Consider the following 20241-nt stretch of genomic DNA (forward strand, 5'->3'; position numbering starts at 1 on the left):
CCTATCTGTGATTGTTCTTGCCAAAACGTTATCAAAATGGAACTTTTGACTGCACTTGGTTTGTGAACTTCAGAATTACATTGTGCAATGCCTTGTCTATAAATAAAGTGGGAGTGTTGCTTACCCTTCTCTTGTTTTATTGCTCCTAGGATGACTTGCGTAAAGAAGACTTCAGCAGCATGAGTGCTCAGCTACTGTATAAAATGTTCAAGTCAAAGACAGAATACCCTTTGCACAAGGCCATTAAAGTTGAGAGAGAAGATGTAGTCTTTTTGTATCTCATTGAAATGGATTCACAGGTATAGTGAGACTGACTTGATCTACCTTCTAGAATTTGGTGTTTCAAATAACTAGTTCCTAAGTACCAGTCTGAACCTTGTTAGTGATTTTTGTCACTAATTTTTATTTGCATGTTTAGCATTGCCACAGCTACTTCTGTATCTGTAATGTCTAGCAGTAGCTCCATGAGGACATAATTTAGAAGTGATTCATAACACTTAAAACATCTTGCATGCAACAGGAAATATCTAATAAAATCCATTACCTGATATTGTTCTGCACATTTAAAGCTGAATGGTTGTAAGAGACAACTTTGCTGCTTCATGCAGTTCAGTAAGAGTCATTTCCTTGAACAACCTTTCTGTTGAAAGCTGAAGTAACAGGTGTTTGTTCTGCTTGGATGAAAACTCCAAACAACTAGTAAATAAATTGTCCCCCAACAAAGGGCAAGGAAGAATTATTCAAGTACTTCCAATGTCAGTTGGCTGTGTTTGTGTTGTAGCTTCCTGGGAAGCTCAATGAATTGGATCACAATGGAGATCTTGCTCTGGATCTAGCCCTGGCCCAAAGGTTGGAGAGTATTGCAACTACTCTGGTCAACCACAAGGCTGACGTGGACAGGGCAGACAAGAGAGGCTGGAGTCTGCTCCATAAAGCCATCCAGAGAGGTAAGGAGATGGGATATGAAGCTTTGGTAACTTCCAGTTGTTCCCACTGTGGAATACATATTTCAAAGTCTGTTCCTGTGTCATGCTGTAGTTGACACTGCAGTTACAAAATTGTACTGAAGGATGAACTTTGTCCCATTTCTTTTTTTGTTTTGTTTTGTTTTGTTTAGACATAAAAGCAAACAGGCTGTTATTTGAGATCTGAAAGCCAGTCTCCTGGCTGGGCAAACTTATCCTATGTGACATCCAGGTGCAATCTAGTAGAACTTTGCCTGCTAAAAGAAGAAACATTGGGAGACACTGATAATATTCTAATTCGACAGTATTCTTTCTGACATATAGTTGATTTGAGCATTACAACATAAGGGTCACAAAGATTAAGTCTTTTTCTAGACTTGAGTTGAATGCTGCATGCTTCTTTGAGATATGGTTAACAGTAAGGGTCCTTGCTACTGCACAGTTTCAGAAGAGGAAAATCTGACTGAAAGGAGATGAGGAGCAAGTGGAGCTACCTCTGTCCAGCCTGAATATTTTCAAAGCTCCAGTGCAGTTACCAGAGTGGAATCTGAGTACAACTGTATGATTATATTGATCTGTTCTCCACCTTAGAGTGGAAAATGAATCTTAGGAGAACTGGAGCACAGCAGGTTCTGGTTGCCATGGCCACAGTACTCTGAAGGTTTGGATCAGCAGCATCTTGGCCTGTGGTCAAAGTGTGGTGAAAATCTTCAGCAAACACCTTGTGCTGCTCGTTATTTCTGCAGTGTCTTTGGAAGCTCTGTTCCAGAAAGTTTATTTCTAGCACCAAAATGTCTCGGATCCCTAGAAGTAAAGGAAGAAGTTGGGAGCTGTATTTTAAGCTCACAAAATTTAAATTAATCTCCTGCATGTCTAAACAGGGTAATACTGGCATCTGATCCTGTGAGTGAGACTTCAGCCACAGCAGTAGGAGATACTGTAGGCATAGGTCAGTGTTGTGATGGCTGCAACCCTATAAAACACTGGAAAAATTGCAGCAGGCTGCTCTTCATTCTTAATACTGGCATTTGTCCCTAGTTCTAATGTCTGCTTTCAGTCTGAGCTAGAGCTCTGAGAATGAACACTTGCTTCTCAGTAACCACAGCTTCAGTGAATTAATCACAGTTAATAATCACATGTTCTGGAAATGGAGCTAAAGCAAATTGTCTGCACTTGCCACATGATTCTTACTATTTGTGATCACTGAAAAGTGGGGGAATGTTGATATGGAAATCAGAAAATGGGATTTTTGTTTTTGTTGGCAGAGATAGGCCAGCAATATAGATTGAAACACTGTTCTTTGTTCTCTGGTCTTGCATTCAGGCCAAGCAAAATGTGAATATGTCTGTGCAAAGTAGCCTTTGAAGCAGGGGCAGCTAGTATTTTCCTGAAGTATTCCTTGCATTGGTGTTCCAAGTTCAAGGTTTCATGTGTTTGAAGTGGGTCTAAGTTTGAACTCTCAAAAAGGAGATTTTGGGAGTGCTATGCATGGTGGGTCTGCACTGCTAAAGCCATTACCCTGTATATAGATGAGAGCCTGAATTTCCAAGAGCAAAGGTGCTGTTATTACTTGTTTATGTAGTAAGACTCAACAGACTGACTTGAACTTGGAACTTTTGACTAATGCCTTGGAATAGTACCTTTTGTTCAAAAAATACTTGTATGCTTGTATCACAGTTTGTCCAATGTTTTATAAAGCAACAATGGATTTGTCTTGATAGAGGAATGAGCAAAGTCAATATCTCTATAACAATAAGCTGGTGTGAGAACCTGAGTCACAGGTAACCTGTGGGCAAAACACTTTTTCCCAGGACTTGTGAAATATTTTAATGCTGACTTTGCAGTGAAGCATTGTTGAGGTTGCCTGTTGCTGAGGCATTCTAGGAGCAGATACTTGTGTTGGAATGAATGCATGGTATGGAGTGAAGTCATGTGTATCCATCTCCTGGAGTACAAAACATACAAGCTACATTTATCCATTAATAACATTGTTTTGTTTCACAAAAGGAGATAAATTTGCTGCAAACTTCCTCATTAAAAATGGTGCCCGTGTGAATGCTGCTACACTGGGAGACCAGGAGACTCCTTTGCACCTGGTGGCATCCTACAGCCCCAAGAAACACTCACCAGATGTCATGGCAGAGATGGCACAGATTGCACAGTCCCTCCTGCAGGCAGGAGCCAACCCAAACATGCAAGACAACAAAGGCAGGTAAATACTGGGAGAAGGAAAGTCTGCTACCAGTGTAACAATGCTGTGGTGATCAGAGGCAATCTCCTAAGAGCATGTTCAGGTCTGATACTGGAAGCAGGAGTTCATTTACCCAATTTGAGACTGGTTGGTAGCACTCAAAGTAGAAAGTTGTGCAGGCTGAATGGTGCCTTGTCATGGCCAATTAAATGTAGCCCAGCTACAGAAAGCTGGGGTGAGTTGATAGTGTTAGAACACATGGCACACAGTTAAATTGCCTTTATTGAATCACTGAATGGTAAAAGCTAACTAAGATGACAAATAGTATACCTGAAGCTGTCAGGGAAACTAAAATGTTCTTAAAAAACTCCAGTTTCTGCAGTGTGTTTATCTGAAGTGTAGGGCCTGTGAGCTTTTTCACAGGTTAGGTTGGGCTGGCAGGCAAGTTCATAAAATAATACAGAAGACTTGGAGTATATTAGCTGCACAGTACTGATGGGTGAAGCTATTGTGCTTCTTCCTTTAAAGTTACTTCTTATATTAATGAGTTCCTTACTACGAAATTAATTGGAGTCATGTTCACTAGATTTCTCTTTCTTTTAAGAAGTGCTTGTACCCTTCTCCTTTAAGCAGAGATGAAAGTTAAGCCCTCAGTTCTCTAGGGGCACGTTGGTGCCTGGGGTCAAAGTCTGAAGTGTCTCACTCATTCTGCTGTAACTGTTCTTTGCTCCAATTACAGGACCCCGTTACATGTGTCCATTGTGGTCAGGAATGAGCCTGTGTTCAGTCAGCTCCTGCAGTGCAAGCAGTAAGTCTCACCTGAATTTAAAACACACTGGGATTACCTTGTACAGTGAAGACAGGAAAACTAGTTTAACAACTCTTCTGTGCCTTTCTGCCTTCTAATAAGACTACTAATAACTTGGGATACAAAAGTGTAAAGGCTTTGCGTAAGTGAAGATGCTAAAACCATATGAGAAGCTGTGTAAGTTTTTGCCCTACTGTAAAGAAACAGTGAACTGCATCTCTATGTTTTTCAAAGAGGCTGAAATGATTCTAGAGGTGAAGCAATGTAGGAAGCTTGATTTGTAGTGGAACTAAAAGGAGTAATAACACTCTTGAAATATCTCAGTATAGTCTTGAGTTCAACTTGGATTCTCCTTAGAGGTCACTTCTTAGGGTGGTGAAGCAGAACACTTCATTTGACTCAGTTTCATTGCAGCTGAATTTGCAGTTCTTGTACATGGCTTACTCAAGGGGGTTTGCCTCTTTGTTACACTTAGTGGGAGCCCAAATCTACCAGGGATTCTACACTTCCCTAGGAGCAATGAGCTTGAATCTAGTAGTCACTAGAAGGTGCTGTGCTTGTTTCAGACTATTCACAAATTATCTGAATTAACTGGAGCTACAGCAGGTTTCTTTGCAAGCAAATGTCAGAGAGATATTGATGAACTAGTGCAGCTGTTTGGATACTCGGTAGCTCTGTTTGGGAACCACTTTTTAAGGTATAAATTGGGGGACACTAACTCTTATTTTTAGACTAGACTTGGAGCTGGAACCACTTTTTAAGGTATAAATTGGGGGACACTAACTCTTATTTTTAGACTAGACTTGGAGCTGAAGGATCATGAAGGAAGCACAGCTCTGTGGCTTGCAGTCCAGTATATCACTGTGTCATCTGATCAGTCTGTGAACCCTTTTGAGGATGCCCCTGTTGTGAATGGAACCTCATTTGATGAGAACAGTTTTGCAGCAAGGTTGATCCAGCGAGGCAGCAATACAGATGCTCCAGACACAGTAACAGGTAAACCAGAGGTTTGTATTTCATTGTAGGCAGAAGGCTTGTGTGTTAATTGCTTCATGCTGACTGCACTTGCAGGAGCTGCATGAGGGTCCATAATAAATGCTATTGTGGTAGTTGCTTTACCCAGAGCTGAGGCACTAACAGGCTGAGGTGGATTTGCAGGAAGTGACAGAAAATCTGGACTCATTGCCAGGTTCTAATATCCTCTTTATAATTTCAAGATGTGTAATCACTAAATGGAAGTGCATGTGAGAGTCCAGTGTTGGAAAGGTAACTGGGTAACCCAAGTACCAAGGGTTTTCCTTGTTGACTTCAAAGTGTAATGCTGTAAGGTAGTGGGGAAGGTGTTAGCACACTTGTTAATATCAAAGTGTGGTTGGAATAACAGTGTTCATGGTTTTTCTTTAGGAAACTGCTTGCTTCAGAGAGCAGCTGGTACAGGAAATGAGGCAGCTTCTCTCTTCCTAGCAACTCATGGAGCAAAAGTCAACCACCAAAACAAATGGGTAAAAGCAAAAACTTAGTCTGAAAGTTTCCTACTTCTCTCAGAAATGAGATAGCAGAGGTCTCTTATAGCTAAACCATATCTTAAAGCAAGTTGGAGCACTCTGTGAACCTTTGCATATTTTCAGGTATTTACTAGTGACCACTTGCATTCTTGTGGCACTGTCCTTGCAGAATCACCAGTTGTTAACTTGCTTTTAGTGCCTGGTGTAATAAAATCCTTAGTAAAAGCTAACTCATGTAGTTTGGAACTCCTAACAAGCTTCAGCTACTAGGAGTGAAACTCTTCATACCAGCTCTTGCAGTTTTAATAGTTTAAAAGCTGCTTCTCTTCATGTCAAAGCTGTTAACCCAACACTCTGTTTATTAAAGGGAGAAACCCCACTGCACACAGCCTGCAGGCATGGCCTAGCAAACCTGACAGCAGAACTCCTGCAGCAAGGAGCCAATCCCAACATCCAGACAGCAGAAGCAGTGCCTGGGCAGAAGGATGGATCTGCTCCTCCATCAGCAGAGAATGTTCATCTGCAAACCCCTCTTCACATGGCTATTGCTTACAACCACCCAGATGTGGTGTCAGTCATCCTAGAACAAAAAGGTGGGTGTGCAGACTGTTGATGCTGCAGTGAATTGGTGTGTCAGGATGGCATCCAAGCTGTTTCAGCAGACTAAGAAAGCATTTCTTCCTGTCAACAGTGTTTAAGTATAGCAATTAATAAGACTGGCTAACTAGTCTTAAACTCAAATCATCTGCTTGTTAAAACAATAAAATTATTTTATCTCTGTTTGTAAATTCTCCACTGTAGATAATGGACTTGAACAGTTAGTCTTGGGTTCTATTCCACCTGTACAACTGAGATTGCTTCAAAGCATTTGCTTCAGGTGAATGCTGGAATCAATTTTGGATAAAGGCATCTTTCTGTGGTGAGACTTCTGCCTCCCTCAACTCCTTAGTAAGAGGACTTTATACAGGGCAATGCTGGTGTTATAATATGAGACTTGAGTGCTCAAATACCAGCAGATGAGTTCATTAAATACCACTAGTCAGCTTCTTTCTAGCAGCAGGAAGGGAATTTGGCAGCCAAAGCAGGGCCAGTTTTTTGTCTCCTACCGTAAGTGGGATTTAGAAGGAAGTAGGTGAACTGGGGTAAATATTGTCGATCCCAGGGAATGGAGAAGGAGGGATGCTGCCACCATATTGTTGAGCCTCCACTCTTCATTCTCAGAGTTTTGTATGTGCCACTCTATTTGGAATTGCAGCTGGAAAGGGACAGGTTAAGCCTCTTAGCTAGAAAATTGATTTTTTTTCTTAGTGTATGTATTAAGAATGGGCAGTAGTGGCAATATGGTCTGGATCCTAGACAGTGTCACATCAGGGAAGCTGAGGGTACTTGGCTCAGATCTTACAAACTGCTGAAGGAACAGCCTACTGCAAAATGTGACATTGCTGCCACAGCTTTCAGTGTCTGACTGTAGATTAGGTACAAGAATGCCTAATTCCTTTTGCTTTCTTGCAGCTAATGCTCTTCATGCTACCAACAACTTGCAAATTATTCCTGACTTTAGTCTAAAGGACTCGAGAGACCAGACTGTCCTGGGATTGGCTCTTTGGACAGGTATGTGCCTTCAGGATGAGAATTGACAATGATAGGGAAGCTATGATGTGAACAAGATTTTCTTAAAGATAAAACAGCTGGTGTGTGTTCGTGTTCTGGCTTGTGCTGCTGGGGAGGAGTTGTCAAGGAGAGCTTTAGATGCTTCTTCATATTTTAAAATTAGTCTTCACATATGACTTAGTGAAAGATTTCTAATCCTACAGCTTCTGTCCTGAACTGTACTTGCAGTTCAGTGGAATTCTTCCTCTGTGAACTCCCTGGTAGTTTTCATATCAGATCACTGTGTTGTCTGTGCACATAAACTCTGTTCTATCAGTGTGTCTATTGTATAGAGCTGAAGGTAAAATACTAATGAGCTTGAACTGTTCAGGCATGCACACCATAGCAGCTCAGCTGCTGGGATCTGGGGCCTCCATCAATGACACCATGTCAGATGGACAGACACTCCTGCACATGGCAATCCAGAGACAGGACAGCAAGAGTGCCCTCTTCCTGCTGGAACACCAGGCAGATATAAATGTCAGGTAAGGTCCTAACTGATACAGCTCTCATCTGGCTGTGTATCTGGGAGCAGATGTGACTGCCTTTGTATAATGGCTCGAGATCTGTTTCAGATGGTGATTTACAGTTATTTGTTTGGCACTGTTTTGTGGTGGTAGTTACGGCTGAGGGATTACATATGTTAACTTGGACATATGTATTGCCCCATTGGTCAGTACCTCGAGGCTGCAGAAGGAGGTGCCACTTAATTCTAGGTAAAACAGCATCCTCTGTAGCAGACTGAAGTCCTAGAGACAAGCCTAGAGGCACTGAACTTCTATTGTCTCATCCATTTGCCAGCTTGTTAGAACTGCATGTTTGCTACCATCTAAAATAATTAGATATGAATCCAGCAACAGGAGTCTGATAAACTTGCCTCCTCAGTATCTCCTAGACAACTTACATTAGACTTAACAGAACATTTGTCTGCGTACATGACTGACAGGCTGTCTGTTAAATTTGGCAAGCTGTACTGTAATGAATGTCACGGGTACGAACTGCCTAGTGCTGCTGTTCTAACTTCAACTTGTTAACAGTTGGTATTTGACTGTTGCTTGAAGTGTTGCCACGTTGGAGACAGAGCTGTTGCTTCTGTGGCAGCAGGCTGGCTCAGAAGGAACTCTGTTCAAATAATGGCTGCACTGAAGGAATTGAATGTCTCTGAGCTGAGAACACTAACTTGTTTTTCCAACTTGAGAAATCAATCACTTTTTTACCAAGTGAAGGGGGGAAGAAAGGTAGATTACAGAGCTGTGATGAAATACATGGGGTGTTTGTGATGGTCTTACTACAGCAAAAATACATATGAGAGGAGTTAATTCTTGGCTTTGCCAGTGAAGTGCTGTCACTGAGCTTTGTAATGCATCTGTAACACTTGGAAGTGTCCCTGCTGCAGGACCCAGGATGGAGAGACAGCCCTACAGCTGGCCATCCAAAACCAGCTCCCACTGGTGGTGGATGCCATTTGTACCAGGGGAGCAGACATGTCTGTGCCAGATGAGAAAGGAAACCCTCCCTTATGGCTTGCCTTGGAAAACAACCTGGAAGATATTGCATCAACCCTGGTAAGACTGTCAGCTAGCTTTAGTCTCTCTTTTGTTCATCTTGCTAGCAACAAAAGGCTTCATCAGCAAAAGCAAACTCAAATGCATGAAGAGAACAGTCTTGTCCTATATTACTAATTTCTGGAGGTCTTTTCTTCACCAGAAATTCCTCTCTGCTGCAGGAATCTTATAAATACTGTAGTCTATGTAAGCAAATACCTTGCAGGCACTTTAATAAAAGTATATATTCTATATATATATATATATATATATTCTGCTGTCTGGATTCTTGATCTGGAAGGAGTAAGGATCTGCTTAGATCAGTCTGTAGCATACACAACTTGTGTAATAATCAGCTTTCTGAATAAAACTCATTTTATGCTTTAGTGTATGTGCTGCTTTGTATTGCATTATAAATTGAACCAAGAAGGCCTTTAAAGGCTTGTATTTACTTTAAAGACTGTTTACTTTCAGTCATGGCTGATATGGCAGGAGATTTCCTAGGAGACACAGGTAGACTTCCTTGTGTCTTTTTCATAAGGAAGTTATTTGAAAGCTTTTTCCAGTTGTCTGCTAGAGACAACTATTTAAAAACTCTGCTCGTGACCTGAGAAATACTTGTAACTGTTCTTGACAGTGCTGGTATTGGATAAGAACATTTATGAGTCAACACTCTTAACTACTTATGTTTAAACCTTGTCAACAGTTTGTAAAGTGGAGTAGAACAAGTTTTAAGTGCCACATTGCTCAAGTATGTAGTTCTCTAGATGAAGAATATAAATATTAGCAATACAATTCCTGGAAAAAAGCTCTTTCTGTTTAGCTGAATGTCTAAGAAAGGAGGTAAATGGGCCAGACCTTCAAAGACAACTTCTGCTGATGCTGCTTGATTTACTGTTGGTGCTTGTCATTGCTGAAAGTGAAGTAACTAGTCCAACCTGCTTTAGCTCTGTCTATCAAAGTATTTGATATTGTTAATAAATACCACCTAATTAAGGATTACACAGTAAACCAATAAAGTATTGGTCTGAAAGACTTTAAAGTAGCTTCCTGAAATTCAGGACTGTCACAGGAATAGACAAGGCATTACCTCTAGGGGAGAATGTTCCAGAAGCATTAGTCGGGGACTGTAGTAGGAGCCTGTTGAAAAACCCCTTCACTGTGTCCTTGGGCTTCTCCTTCCAGGTTAGGCATGGCTGTGATGCAACATGTTGGGGGCCAGGACCAAGTGGCTGCTCACAAACCCTTCTCCACAGAGCTATTGATGAGAACAGTGAACAGATTGCCTGCTTCCTCATCCGCAGGTCAGAGAGACCCCTTCCTTTCAAAATACAAACCTTCTAACATGCATCTCCCTGGCACAATTAAATGAATGCTATCTTAAATCAGTAACAACTATATGCTTCCTTAGGCTTTTGCTGGGTGGGTGACACTTAGGGAATTCTGATCAATCCTAAAGACACATTCTGTTATCTATAATGTCATTAGATATCTCTATCTAAATATTCTTGATGACGACAGTCAGACCAAAACCAGGAACTTTGCTTTTGTAGAGTGTGTCAGCAGTTCCTAGATCAGCTCTTGTAATCTTTTCTCTGACCTTTTTTTAGGTTTAAATCTGGATTAAACATAATCAAATGCCTGCACTGTGTTTGTTTTAGTGGGTGTGATGTGAATAGTCCCAGAAAGCCAGGCCTGAATGGAGAAGGAGAGGAGGAAGCCCATGATGGACAGACCCCCCTACACTTGGCAGCCTGCTGGGGACTAGAGGAGGTGATCCAGTGCCTTCTGGAGTTTGGTGCCAATGTCAATGCTCAGGTATGTGGACAAATCATGCACAATTTTTTTAAGTAGATTGTTTGCCTCCAATATACTGAAAACAGACTTTCCTCTCAGCTGTGTATTTTGCCTGATAGAGAAAAGAAAATCTTGCTCTTAGAGCTGAGCCAGTGCAATGACTGGATGCAGCTCTGCTTTCTCTCCTGTCCCTTTTTACCAGACCTGGTGCTTATCTGCCCATATGGTGGTTAATTCAGGAAGCTATGCTGAAAGAAAATGATACAGAAAACTTCCTGCAATGCTAGTGTTGTGGTTTGAAAGCAAAACGAATGAGAAGCTCCAACTCAGAGATATAATTTAATAAGAAGAAAGGTAAAAAGGTAAAAGTAAAATAAAATAAATGCAGTAACACAAAGGATCACTGACAGAGTCAGAATACAACCTGAGCAGGATGGTGGAAGCAGTCCAGGTGAGGTGCTCTTCCTGAAGCAGTGATCCTGTAGAAAGGTCTGGTAGCTCTGGTCCTCTGGGAATCCAGTGGGTTAAGTGCTGCTTGCACTGTCCCACATACCAGATTATATCCAGGTGAGAATGCTTGGCTCCTCCCCCTGGGCAGAGCATCTCACAATGGGATGAGGAGTGTGAAGTGGGTCCTTGATGGCCCATTAACAGAGATAACCCCTAGAGGGAGTTACCTGTGAGTCATGGGCCAGGCGTTAATGGGCCATTAGCAGAAGACACCCCAAAGGCAGGGGCTTGGGAAAACACTAGCCCACCTGGTTTCAACAGTTCATGAAGATAGTGATAGAATAAATACTTTGTGTACATCCTACACTGCAACCCAGGACATAATCCACCCCTTATTCTATTACCATCTACATCATATCCAAATCAATACATTCTTACAAAGATATGCATACACATAGAGAATAAAATGTTACACACTGTTCTCACTTAAAACTAAGTCTCCCTGTGGTACACAATGGGTTCCCCCATCTTTCTGCATTATCCACCAAGTGTGACCAGGTCCTTGAGCAAAGACAATCCCACGGATGGGTCTGCCTTTTCCTGAGGCGGGATTAATCCAAACAGTCTTCCCTAAAATGCCTTTCATATGTACTGCAGGGACTTTATCTCCATCCACTGTGTGCAAGGGTTCAGACTGGGCAGGACCACCTCGATTGATAGACCCTCGGGTGTTGACCATCCAGGTAGCTTTGGCTAAGTTCATTTCCCAGTTCTTGAAGGTCCCCCCGCCAAGTGCCTTCAGGGCAGTTTTTAGTAGTCCATTGCACCGTTCAACTTTTCCGGCAGCTGGTGCGTGATAAGGAATGTGATATATCCATTCAATACCATGTTCTCTAGCCCAGGTGTTTATAAGGCTGTTTTTGAAATGGGTCCCATTGTCCAACTCAATTCTCTCAGGGGTGCCGTGTCTCCACAGGACTTTTTTTTCCAGGCCCAGGATGGTGTTCCGGGCAGTGGCATGAGGCACAGGGTAGGTTTCCAGCCATCCAGTGGTGGCTTCCACCATGGTCAGCACGTAGCGCTTTCCTTGGTGGGTTTGGGGAAGGGTGATGTAGTCAATTTGCCAGGCTTCCCCCATACCTGTACTTCAGCCATCGTCCACCATACCACAGAGACTTCACTCGCTTGGCCTGTTTGATTGCAGCGCAGGTCTCACAGTTGTGGATGACCTGGGAGATGCTGTCCATAGTAAGGTCCACCCCTCGGTCACGGGCCCATCGGTATGTCACATCTCTTCCTTGATGACCAGAGGCATCATGGGCCCAACGAGCTAAGAACAGTTCTCCCTTGTGCTGCCAGTCTTCATCCACCTGTGATACTTTCACCTTGGCAGCTTTGTCCACCTGCTCATTGTTGCAATGCTCCTCATTAGCCCGGCTCTTGGGTACGTGTGCGTCCACGTGTCGAACCTTCATGGTCAGTCTCTCTACTTGGGCAGCGATGTCCTGCCAAATGTCAGCGGCCCAGATGGGTTTTCCTCTGCGCTGCCAGTTGGCCTTTTTCCAGCGATTCAGCCATCCCCACAGAGCATTAGCTACCATCCAGGAGTCAGTGTAGAGATAGAGCCTCGGCCATTTCTCTCGTTCAGCAATATCCAAAGCCAGCTGGACAGCTTTAAGCTGTGCAACCTGACTCGACCCACCTTGTCCCTCGGTAGCCTGTGCAACTTGTCGTGTGGGGCTCCAAACTGCAGCCTTCCATTTCCGGTTAGTGCCTACAATTCGGCAGGAGCCATTAGTGAAGAGAGCGTATTGTCTTTTAGTCTCCGGTAGCTCATTATATGGTGGGGCTTCCTTGGCACATGTTACTTGCTTTTCTTCTTCTTCAGATGATAATCCAAAATTCTCACCTTCTGGCCAGTTTGTTATAACTTCCAGAATCCCAGGGCGATTTGGGTTTCCAATACGGGCGCGCTGTGTGCTGAGAGCAATCCATTTGCTCCATGTGATGTCAGTGGCGTGATGTGTGGAGGGAACCTTTCCCTTAAACATCCACCCCAGCACTGGTAATCGAGGTGCCAGAAGCAGCTGTGTTTCAGTACCAATCACTTCTGAGGCAGCTTGAACTCCTTCATAGGCGGCCAATATTCTCCTTCTCTGTGGGAGTGTAGTTGGCTTCGGAGCCTCTGTAACTTCGGCTCCAGAATCCTAATGGTCGGCCTCGAGTCTCCCCAGGCACCTTCTGCCACAGGCTCCAGGACAGACTGTTGTTCCCGGCTACAGAGTAAAGCACATTCTTCACATCTGGTCCTGTCCTGACCAGGCCAAGGGCTACTGCGTGAGCAATCTCTTGTTTGATCTGAACAAAGGCTTGTTGCTGTTCAGGGCCCCAGTTGAAATCGTTCTTCTTGCAGGCAACCAGATAGAGAGGGCTCACGATCTGACTGTACTCAGGAATGTGCCTCCTCCAGAAGCCTATGGCACCTAGAAAAGCTTGTGTTTCCTTCTTGTTGGTAGGTGGGGACATGGCAGTGATCTTGTTTATTATCTCTGTGGGAATTTGGCGACTTTCATCTTGCCACTTGACTCCCAGGAACTGGATTTCTTGAGCCGATCCCTTAACCCTTCTTTGTTTAATGGCAAAACCAGCTTTCAACAGCATTTGGATAATCTTCTCTCCTTTCTCAAAGACCTCACCTGGGGTGTTTCCACATATGATGATATCGTCAATGTACTGCAGATGTTCCGGAGCCTCACCATTCTCCAGTGCAGCCTGGATCAGCCCATGGCAGATGGTGGGGCTGTGTTTCCACCCCTGGGGCAGTCGGTCCCAGGTGTACTGCACACCCCTCCAGGTGAAAGCAAACTGGGGCCTGCACTGTGCTGCCAAAGGAATGGAGAAGAAGGCATTGGCAATATCAATGGTCGCATACCACTTTGCTGCCTTGGACTCCAGCTCGTACTGAAGCTCTAACATGTCTGGCACAGCAGCACTCAGTGGTGGCGTGACTTCATTCAAAGCACGGTAATCCACCGTCAGTCTCCATTCTCCACTGGACTTACGCACAGGCTATATTGGGCTGTTGAAAGGTGAATGAGTCTTACTGACCGTCCCTTGGCTCTCCAGTTTACGGATCATCTCATGTATGGGAATCACAGACTCTCTGTCAGTGCGGTATTGGCGGCGGTGTACTGTTGTTGTGGCAGTTGGTACCTGTTGTTCTTCGACTCTCAGCAGTCCCACAGCAGAGGGGTCATCTGAGAGACCAGGCAAAGTATTCAACTGTCTGATGTTTTCTTTCTCAACTGCGGCTATCCCAAAAGCCCAACGATATCCTTTCAGGTCTTTGAAATATCCATTCCTGAGATAGTCTATGCCGAGAATGCATGGGGCCTCTGGACCAGTCGCAATGGGGTGTTTCTGACACTCGTTCCCGGTTAAACTCACTTCAGCCTCTAATACAGTCCGTTCCTGGGACCCTCCTGTCACCCCAGAAATAGAGATGGATTCTGTTCCTACATACCTTGATGGCATCATGGTACATTGGGCCCCAGTGTCAACCAACGCCGTATATTCTTGTGGGTCAGATGTGCCAGGCCATCGGATCCACACAGTTCAGTAGATCCGATTGTCCCTTTCCTCTTCCTGGCTAGAGGCAGGGCACCCCTATTCCTGGTCATGGCATACATTGTTCTCCTCCTGTACGTATGTTTCTGAGGTCCCTTCCAGAGGATCAGTCATATCATCATTCCTGTACCGTCTGGAGTTCTGAGAGACTGGGGCAACCTTGATTCTAGATGGGCTTCTTGTGGTAGGTGTTCCTCTTTTCAGTTCATGTACCCGGGCTGCTAAGGCGGAAGTGGGTTTTCCATCCCACTTCTTCCTGTCTTCTCCATGCTCTCGAAGAAAAGACCAGAGGTTACCCCATGGTGTGTATCCTCTCTCCCTGGCTGGGGGACACCTGCTCCTAATGGCAGAGACTCTCGTCGGCTCTGGTGAGATATGGTAAATTTCTTCCTTAAGTTCTTTCAATTTCTGATGGCCTTCTTCAATCAAGCTCCGGACTTGTTCAGCCAGTCTTGTTTCCACAGACGAGACATAGGTACAAACTGGGGCGGTGACAGTGTCCTTGTAAATTCTTAATTTATTAGCCAAGACTCCCACCTTGTCCTCACCTTCCCTCCATTGCAGTGTTGCCAGGTAACGTGAGTGCATCTCTGGTCCAAGCCGTGCAAATCTCAACCACATCCGTGATGTGCACTGGACATCGTCTGGGCTTTTAGGAAATCTCTCGTCTTCTGAAAAAAATGATCTCTAGCACAGCCAATTCCCTCAGGCGTTGGATACCTTGTTCTATTGTGCTCCATTTTCCTTGGTGCACTTGGAGGTCTTCTTTACAAAGGTATCTGTCTTTCACACTTGTTAGCAGTCGCTGCCAGAGGCTGAGAGGTTCTTGGGTTTTCCCAATTCCCTGGTCAATGACCACATCCCGGGACAGCAATCCCAGTTGCCTGGCCTCAATTCCATCCAGAATGGTGTCATTGGCTGCAGCGTCCCAGATGCGGAGTAGCCAGGTCAGGATGGACTCGGTCTGGCGGATGAATTCTCTTCACAGGTCATGCAGCTCACCCAGGGATAGAGAGCAAGTGATGATCTCTATCTCTGTCTCTTCTGCTGGCTGCAAAGGTCCTGCTGCATTCTCGTCAGTCACTACGCAGACTGATTTGCTCTTTGACGTCTTCTTCTGAGTGGTGACAACTGCTACTGGTTTAGGTGATTCCAGTTCAGTGACGGTTTGTGTGGAGATGCTGACGCCACCTTTGGTTCCTTTTTCCTCTGTGACAGTCTTTGTAGATGTGGACACTGTTGATTCACTCTTGGCTTCTTTCTCCTCTCCGATGGTCTGTGTAGATGAGGACACTGTTGTCTTGCCTTTGGTTCTCTTCTTCTTTGTGACGGTCTGTGTAGATGCTGATGCTGTTGTTTTGCTTCTCTTTCCCTCTTCCTCTTCCTTAAGAGCACGCTGTGTCACACCAGGCAGTCTTTTGATCCTAAGCATGGTACGGGCTGTGCAGAGAAGACAAAGCAGGACTAACAGCATCATCATACTGTCCTTGGTATCAAGAGGGTACTCAGTATTTTCAAAAACTGCTGTGTTATGCCTGAAAAGCTGGAAAAAAATCATTCTTTACTCCTCCCCACAGGGGCTGGGTAAGTTTGTTGAGGCCCCAGATGTAGCATCCTAGACCAGAAAACGAATCCAAAACTGGGTATATATTCTGAATGCTGTTCATTGCCTCGGAGTTTATCAAGCAATGGACATAATAGACCAATAAGGCAATTTTAGTACCATACCCTGGTCTATGCAGGAGCATTAAGACCGGCAGATAGTGCCCCATGTGTGGAAAAATATAGAGAGATAGGTATAAGACACATGTAAGCATGTTGAGCATCATAGCAAATAGGTGTCTTCTTCAATACAAAACTGTAGTTCTGACTTTTCTCAGTGCCTCTGCCCCACGTTGGGCACCAAGAAATGTTGTGGTTTGAAAGCAAAACGAATGAGAGGCTCCAAGTCAGAGATATAATTTAATAAGAAGAAAGGTAAAAAGGTAAAAGTAAAATAAAATAAATGCAATAACACAAAGGATCACTGACAGAGTCAGAATACAACCTGAGCAGGATGGTGGAAGCAGTCCAGGTGAGGTGCTCTTCCTGAAGCAGTGATCCTGTAGAAAAGTCTGGGAGCTCTGGTCCTCTGGGAATCCAGTGGGTAAGTGCCCCTTGCACTGTCCCACATACCAGCTTATATCCAGGTGAGAATGCTTGGCTCCTTCCCCTGGGCAGAGCATCTCACAGTGGGATGAGGAGTGTGAAGTGGGTCCTTGATGGCCCATTAAACACAGATAACTCCTGGAGGGAGTTACCTGTGAGTCATGGGCCAGGCGTTAATGGGCCATTAGCAGAAGACACCCCAAAGGCAGGGGCTTGGGAAAACACTAGCCCACCTGGTTTCAACAGTTCATGAAGATGGTGATAGAATAAATACTTTGTGTACATCTTACACTGCAACCCAGAAAAGCTAGTTACTTTCTCATGTAACGGTGGGATTCAGTGTCTTCTGCCCCTAGTGTGAATTAAAGGCAGGAGCAGGGCTGCAATTAATCATTAAATCAACTACAGTGTAAAACTCCAGAATACTCTTTGTTAGTATGTTTGGGAAATGTCTTCTGTTACTGACTAAACTGAGGTCATGGAAGTATGAGTTACAGTTCATCTTTGATTATGCAGTAATCCTTAAACAGAAGCTTTATAAATGACAACAAAATAAATGAATGGATAACCTTTTTAGGTCCTGATGCTGTTGAAAGTGACATTAAACAAATCACAAAACACAGTCACAAAGCAGCCTTTGCTGTAATCTGCTGCTTGAAACAAATCAAATATTTAAACACCTCAGCTGACTTTGCTATTAAATTTGAATGCTCATCTCTGCCCCCAAAATGCATGACTAAATGGGAGCTGTTATGATGAGCTATTTAAAAGGCTGTATAGCACAGGATTGAGGTCAACGTCTGGGGAGAAACAAATCTCAATTTGCTTTTCTTACACTGTGGGTTTGATCTTGCCCTGCAGCTGTTTGGTGTCCGTGCTGAAGGGAGCTGGGTTGGTGACAGGACTAAACTAAGTTTCCCTGACCATTCAGAATTAGGGAAGGATTGGTGTGCTACTGAGTCTGTATATAACGAACTTCCTGGTTTTCTTCTAGGATGCAGAAGGAAGAACTCCAATCCATGTTGCCATTAGCAACCAACATAATGTTATCATTCAGCTGATGATTTCACATCCAGATATTAAGCTGAATGTCCGTGACAGGCAAGGAATGACTCCCTTTGCTTGTGCTATGACGTATAAAAATAATAAAGCAGCTGAAGCAATTTTGAAGAGGGAACCAGGAGCTGCAGAACAGGTAAGGTGGGAGTGTTCAAACCATGCTGGTTTTGTTACTGTACTAGTTTCTGGTAACAGCTGTGCCACAAGCCAGTTTTGTTTTATCCTTTTGTGGCTTTACATGCAATCCATTTGCCAGATGCCAATTCTCTTAAACAGGATTTATTAGGAAACTGTAAGTGTGTATGTGATATATGTGAGTGAGAACATTAAGGGTTAGTGTCTTGTCAAATCTTTTATTGTCAATACTAAACTGAGAAACAGGCATATCTGTGTACAAGGAGAAATTTCTCACTCTAGTCTTGACTTGTGCTGGACTAGTACAGAAATAGTCTATTACCCAGCTATCCTAAATCTATCCAAAACAGAAAACCTGACCGAAAATAACTGAATAATAAATGCTATGCTGCTCTGCTGAATTGTAAAACCTCCAACTGTATCTTCAGGCTTCTGGTATGACACTTCAGGCAGCTGTTGAGGAGATTCTTCCTATCCTTTGTAAATTTAATTACTAGTAAAATATTTGAGTCCTTAGCGAGCTCTTGTAAAACATGGTTACAAATACAGCCAGTTTAAATATGCTTTAACATCAGTTGGAAGGGAAAGTTGAACAACATGTACTTGGTATTAAACCAAAACCATGAATTCTCAGGTTGCCCAGAGCAGCCGTGGCTGCCCCATCCCTGGAAGTGGCAAAGGCCACGTTGGATGGTGGATTGGAGCAATCTGGGACAGTGGAAGGTGTCCCTGTCCATGGCAGGAGGTGAGACTGGACCACCTTAGAAGGTCCTTTCCAGCCCAAACCATTTTATGGTTCTGTGGATACACTTCACATCAGTGTGGAAAGATTCCATGGTGCTTCCTTCTCCTGGATTAATTGCTGGATAGACTCAAGCTTGTTTCATTTAACTGAGTTTTTCATTAACTGCTGCTCAGTACTTAACCACAACAGCTGTTAACCTTTTGTCTGTCTAACAATACTCTCCAGTGTGTGGTCAAGAAATGAAAAAATTATAAAACTCAAATGAAGTAGTGTGAGGCAGACTGGACTGAGCAGTTAATTTCTCAGTTTGGTTATTTGATAGTCACTTCTATCAGGTAAGTCTCTAATGTCAAGCAGTGAAAGGAAAAAGATTCTACAGTTCAAGCAGAGGGAGCAAGTGTCTGTCATTGTAGGACATGAAAGAAAGATAAGAGACTCCAAATATTTCAGAAGGCAAAGAGCATAGAAAAAAGGCTTTGTTGTCTAATTCTTGCCGCCTTTTATAAGGTGTTGTGATACAGACTTAACATGATGGGTGAATAGGAATAACACCTATCTAATACCATTGGTTAAACTAGAGAAACAGCAAAACCTGCAGAAAGATTGTTCTGAGAGAGTTGTTTGCCAGGATTGTTTTGAAAAGGTTTCTTGAGAAATTTTTCCTTGGGAGAAAGTTAGCAGCTGCTAGCAGGCTAAAATCTCTCAGACCCAGAAACATCAGGCCCACAGTCTCTTGGTGAAAACTTGTCCTAGAGGAATATTCTAGAAAGAAAATTTGTTCTAGAGGAATAATAAATTAATCCCAGGTGCCCTTTCTGCCGCAGGTTGATAACAAAGGCAGGAATTTCCTGCATGTGGCGGTCCAGAACTCGGACATCGAGAGCGTGCTGTTCCTGATCAGCGTGCAGGCCAACGTCAACTCGCGCGTGCAGGACGCCTCCAAGCTGACCCCGCTGCACCTGGCCGTGCAGGCCGGCTCCGAGATCATCGTGCGCAACCTGGTGTGTGCTCAGAGGCTCAGAGTATACATCTGCCTTCCTCACAGGCTGAGAAACCACATCAGTGACACCACTTCTTCTGGAACAGAAAGTTCCCTCAGCTTGTCCTGTTAGCTGAGTTGTAGTGGTTTGAAAGCAAAACCAGTGAGAGACTTCAAGTTAGAAGTGCAATTTAATAGGAAGGAAAAAAGTAAAATAAAATAAATGCAATACAGAAGACCACTGACAGAGTCAGAATACAATCTGAGCAGGGTGGTGGAAGCAGTCCAGATGAGGTGCTCTTCCTGAAGCAGTGATCCTGTAGAAAGGTCTGGTAGCTCTGGTCCTCTGGGAATCCAGTGGGTAAGGGCTGCTTGTCCTGTCCCAAATCCCAGATTATATCCAGGTGGGAATGCTTGGCTCCTCCCCCTGGGCAGAGCATCTCACAATGGAATGAGAAGTCGTGCAGTGGGTCCTTGATGGCCCATTAAACAGAGAGAGCTCCTGGAGGGAGTTACCTGTGAGTCCTGGGCAAGGCATCAATGGGCCATGAGCAGAAGAGCTCAAAGGAAGGGGGCCTGGGAAAACACTGCCCCACCTGGTTTCAACAATTCATGAAGATGGTGATAGAATAAATACT

General features: G+C 43.9%; 1 protein-coding gene across 2 annotated transcripts in view; it reads left to right on the top strand.

Annotated features, from left to right (window-relative positions):
- The window catches only part of ANKFY1 (ankyrin repeat and FYVE domain containing 1), a 35241-nt gene that overhangs the window by 11702 nt on the left and 3298 nt on the right, over positions 1-20241 (top strand). For both annotated transcript variants that reach the window (XM_083875011.1, XM_083875012.1), the window contains exons 6-19: positions 150-299; positions 782-947; positions 2973-3177; positions 3896-3964; positions 4761-4960; positions 5369-5466; positions 5837-6062; positions 6982-7080; positions 7451-7604; positions 8516-8684; positions 9849-9967; positions 10325-10481; positions 17680-17880; positions 19449-19625. In XM_083875011.1, coding sequence (XP_083731137.1) covers positions 150-299; positions 782-947; positions 2973-3177; positions 3896-3964; positions 4761-4960; positions 5369-5466; positions 5837-6062; positions 6982-7080; positions 7451-7604; positions 8516-8684; positions 9849-9967; positions 10325-10481; positions 17680-17880; positions 19449-19625 — 2190 coding nt within the window. The remainder of the gene's footprint in view (positions 1-149; positions 300-781; positions 948-2972; positions 3178-3895; positions 3965-4760; positions 4961-5368; positions 5467-5836; positions 6063-6981; positions 7081-7450; positions 7605-8515; positions 8685-9848; positions 9968-10324; positions 10482-17679; positions 17881-19448; positions 19626-20241) is intronic.

This window comes from Zosterops lateralis (genome assembly GCF_965231275.1).
Source record: "Zosterops lateralis genome assembly, chromosome: 19".
Classification (NCBI taxonomy): Eukaryota; Metazoa; Chordata; class Aves; order Passeriformes; family Zosteropidae; genus Zosterops; species Zosterops lateralis.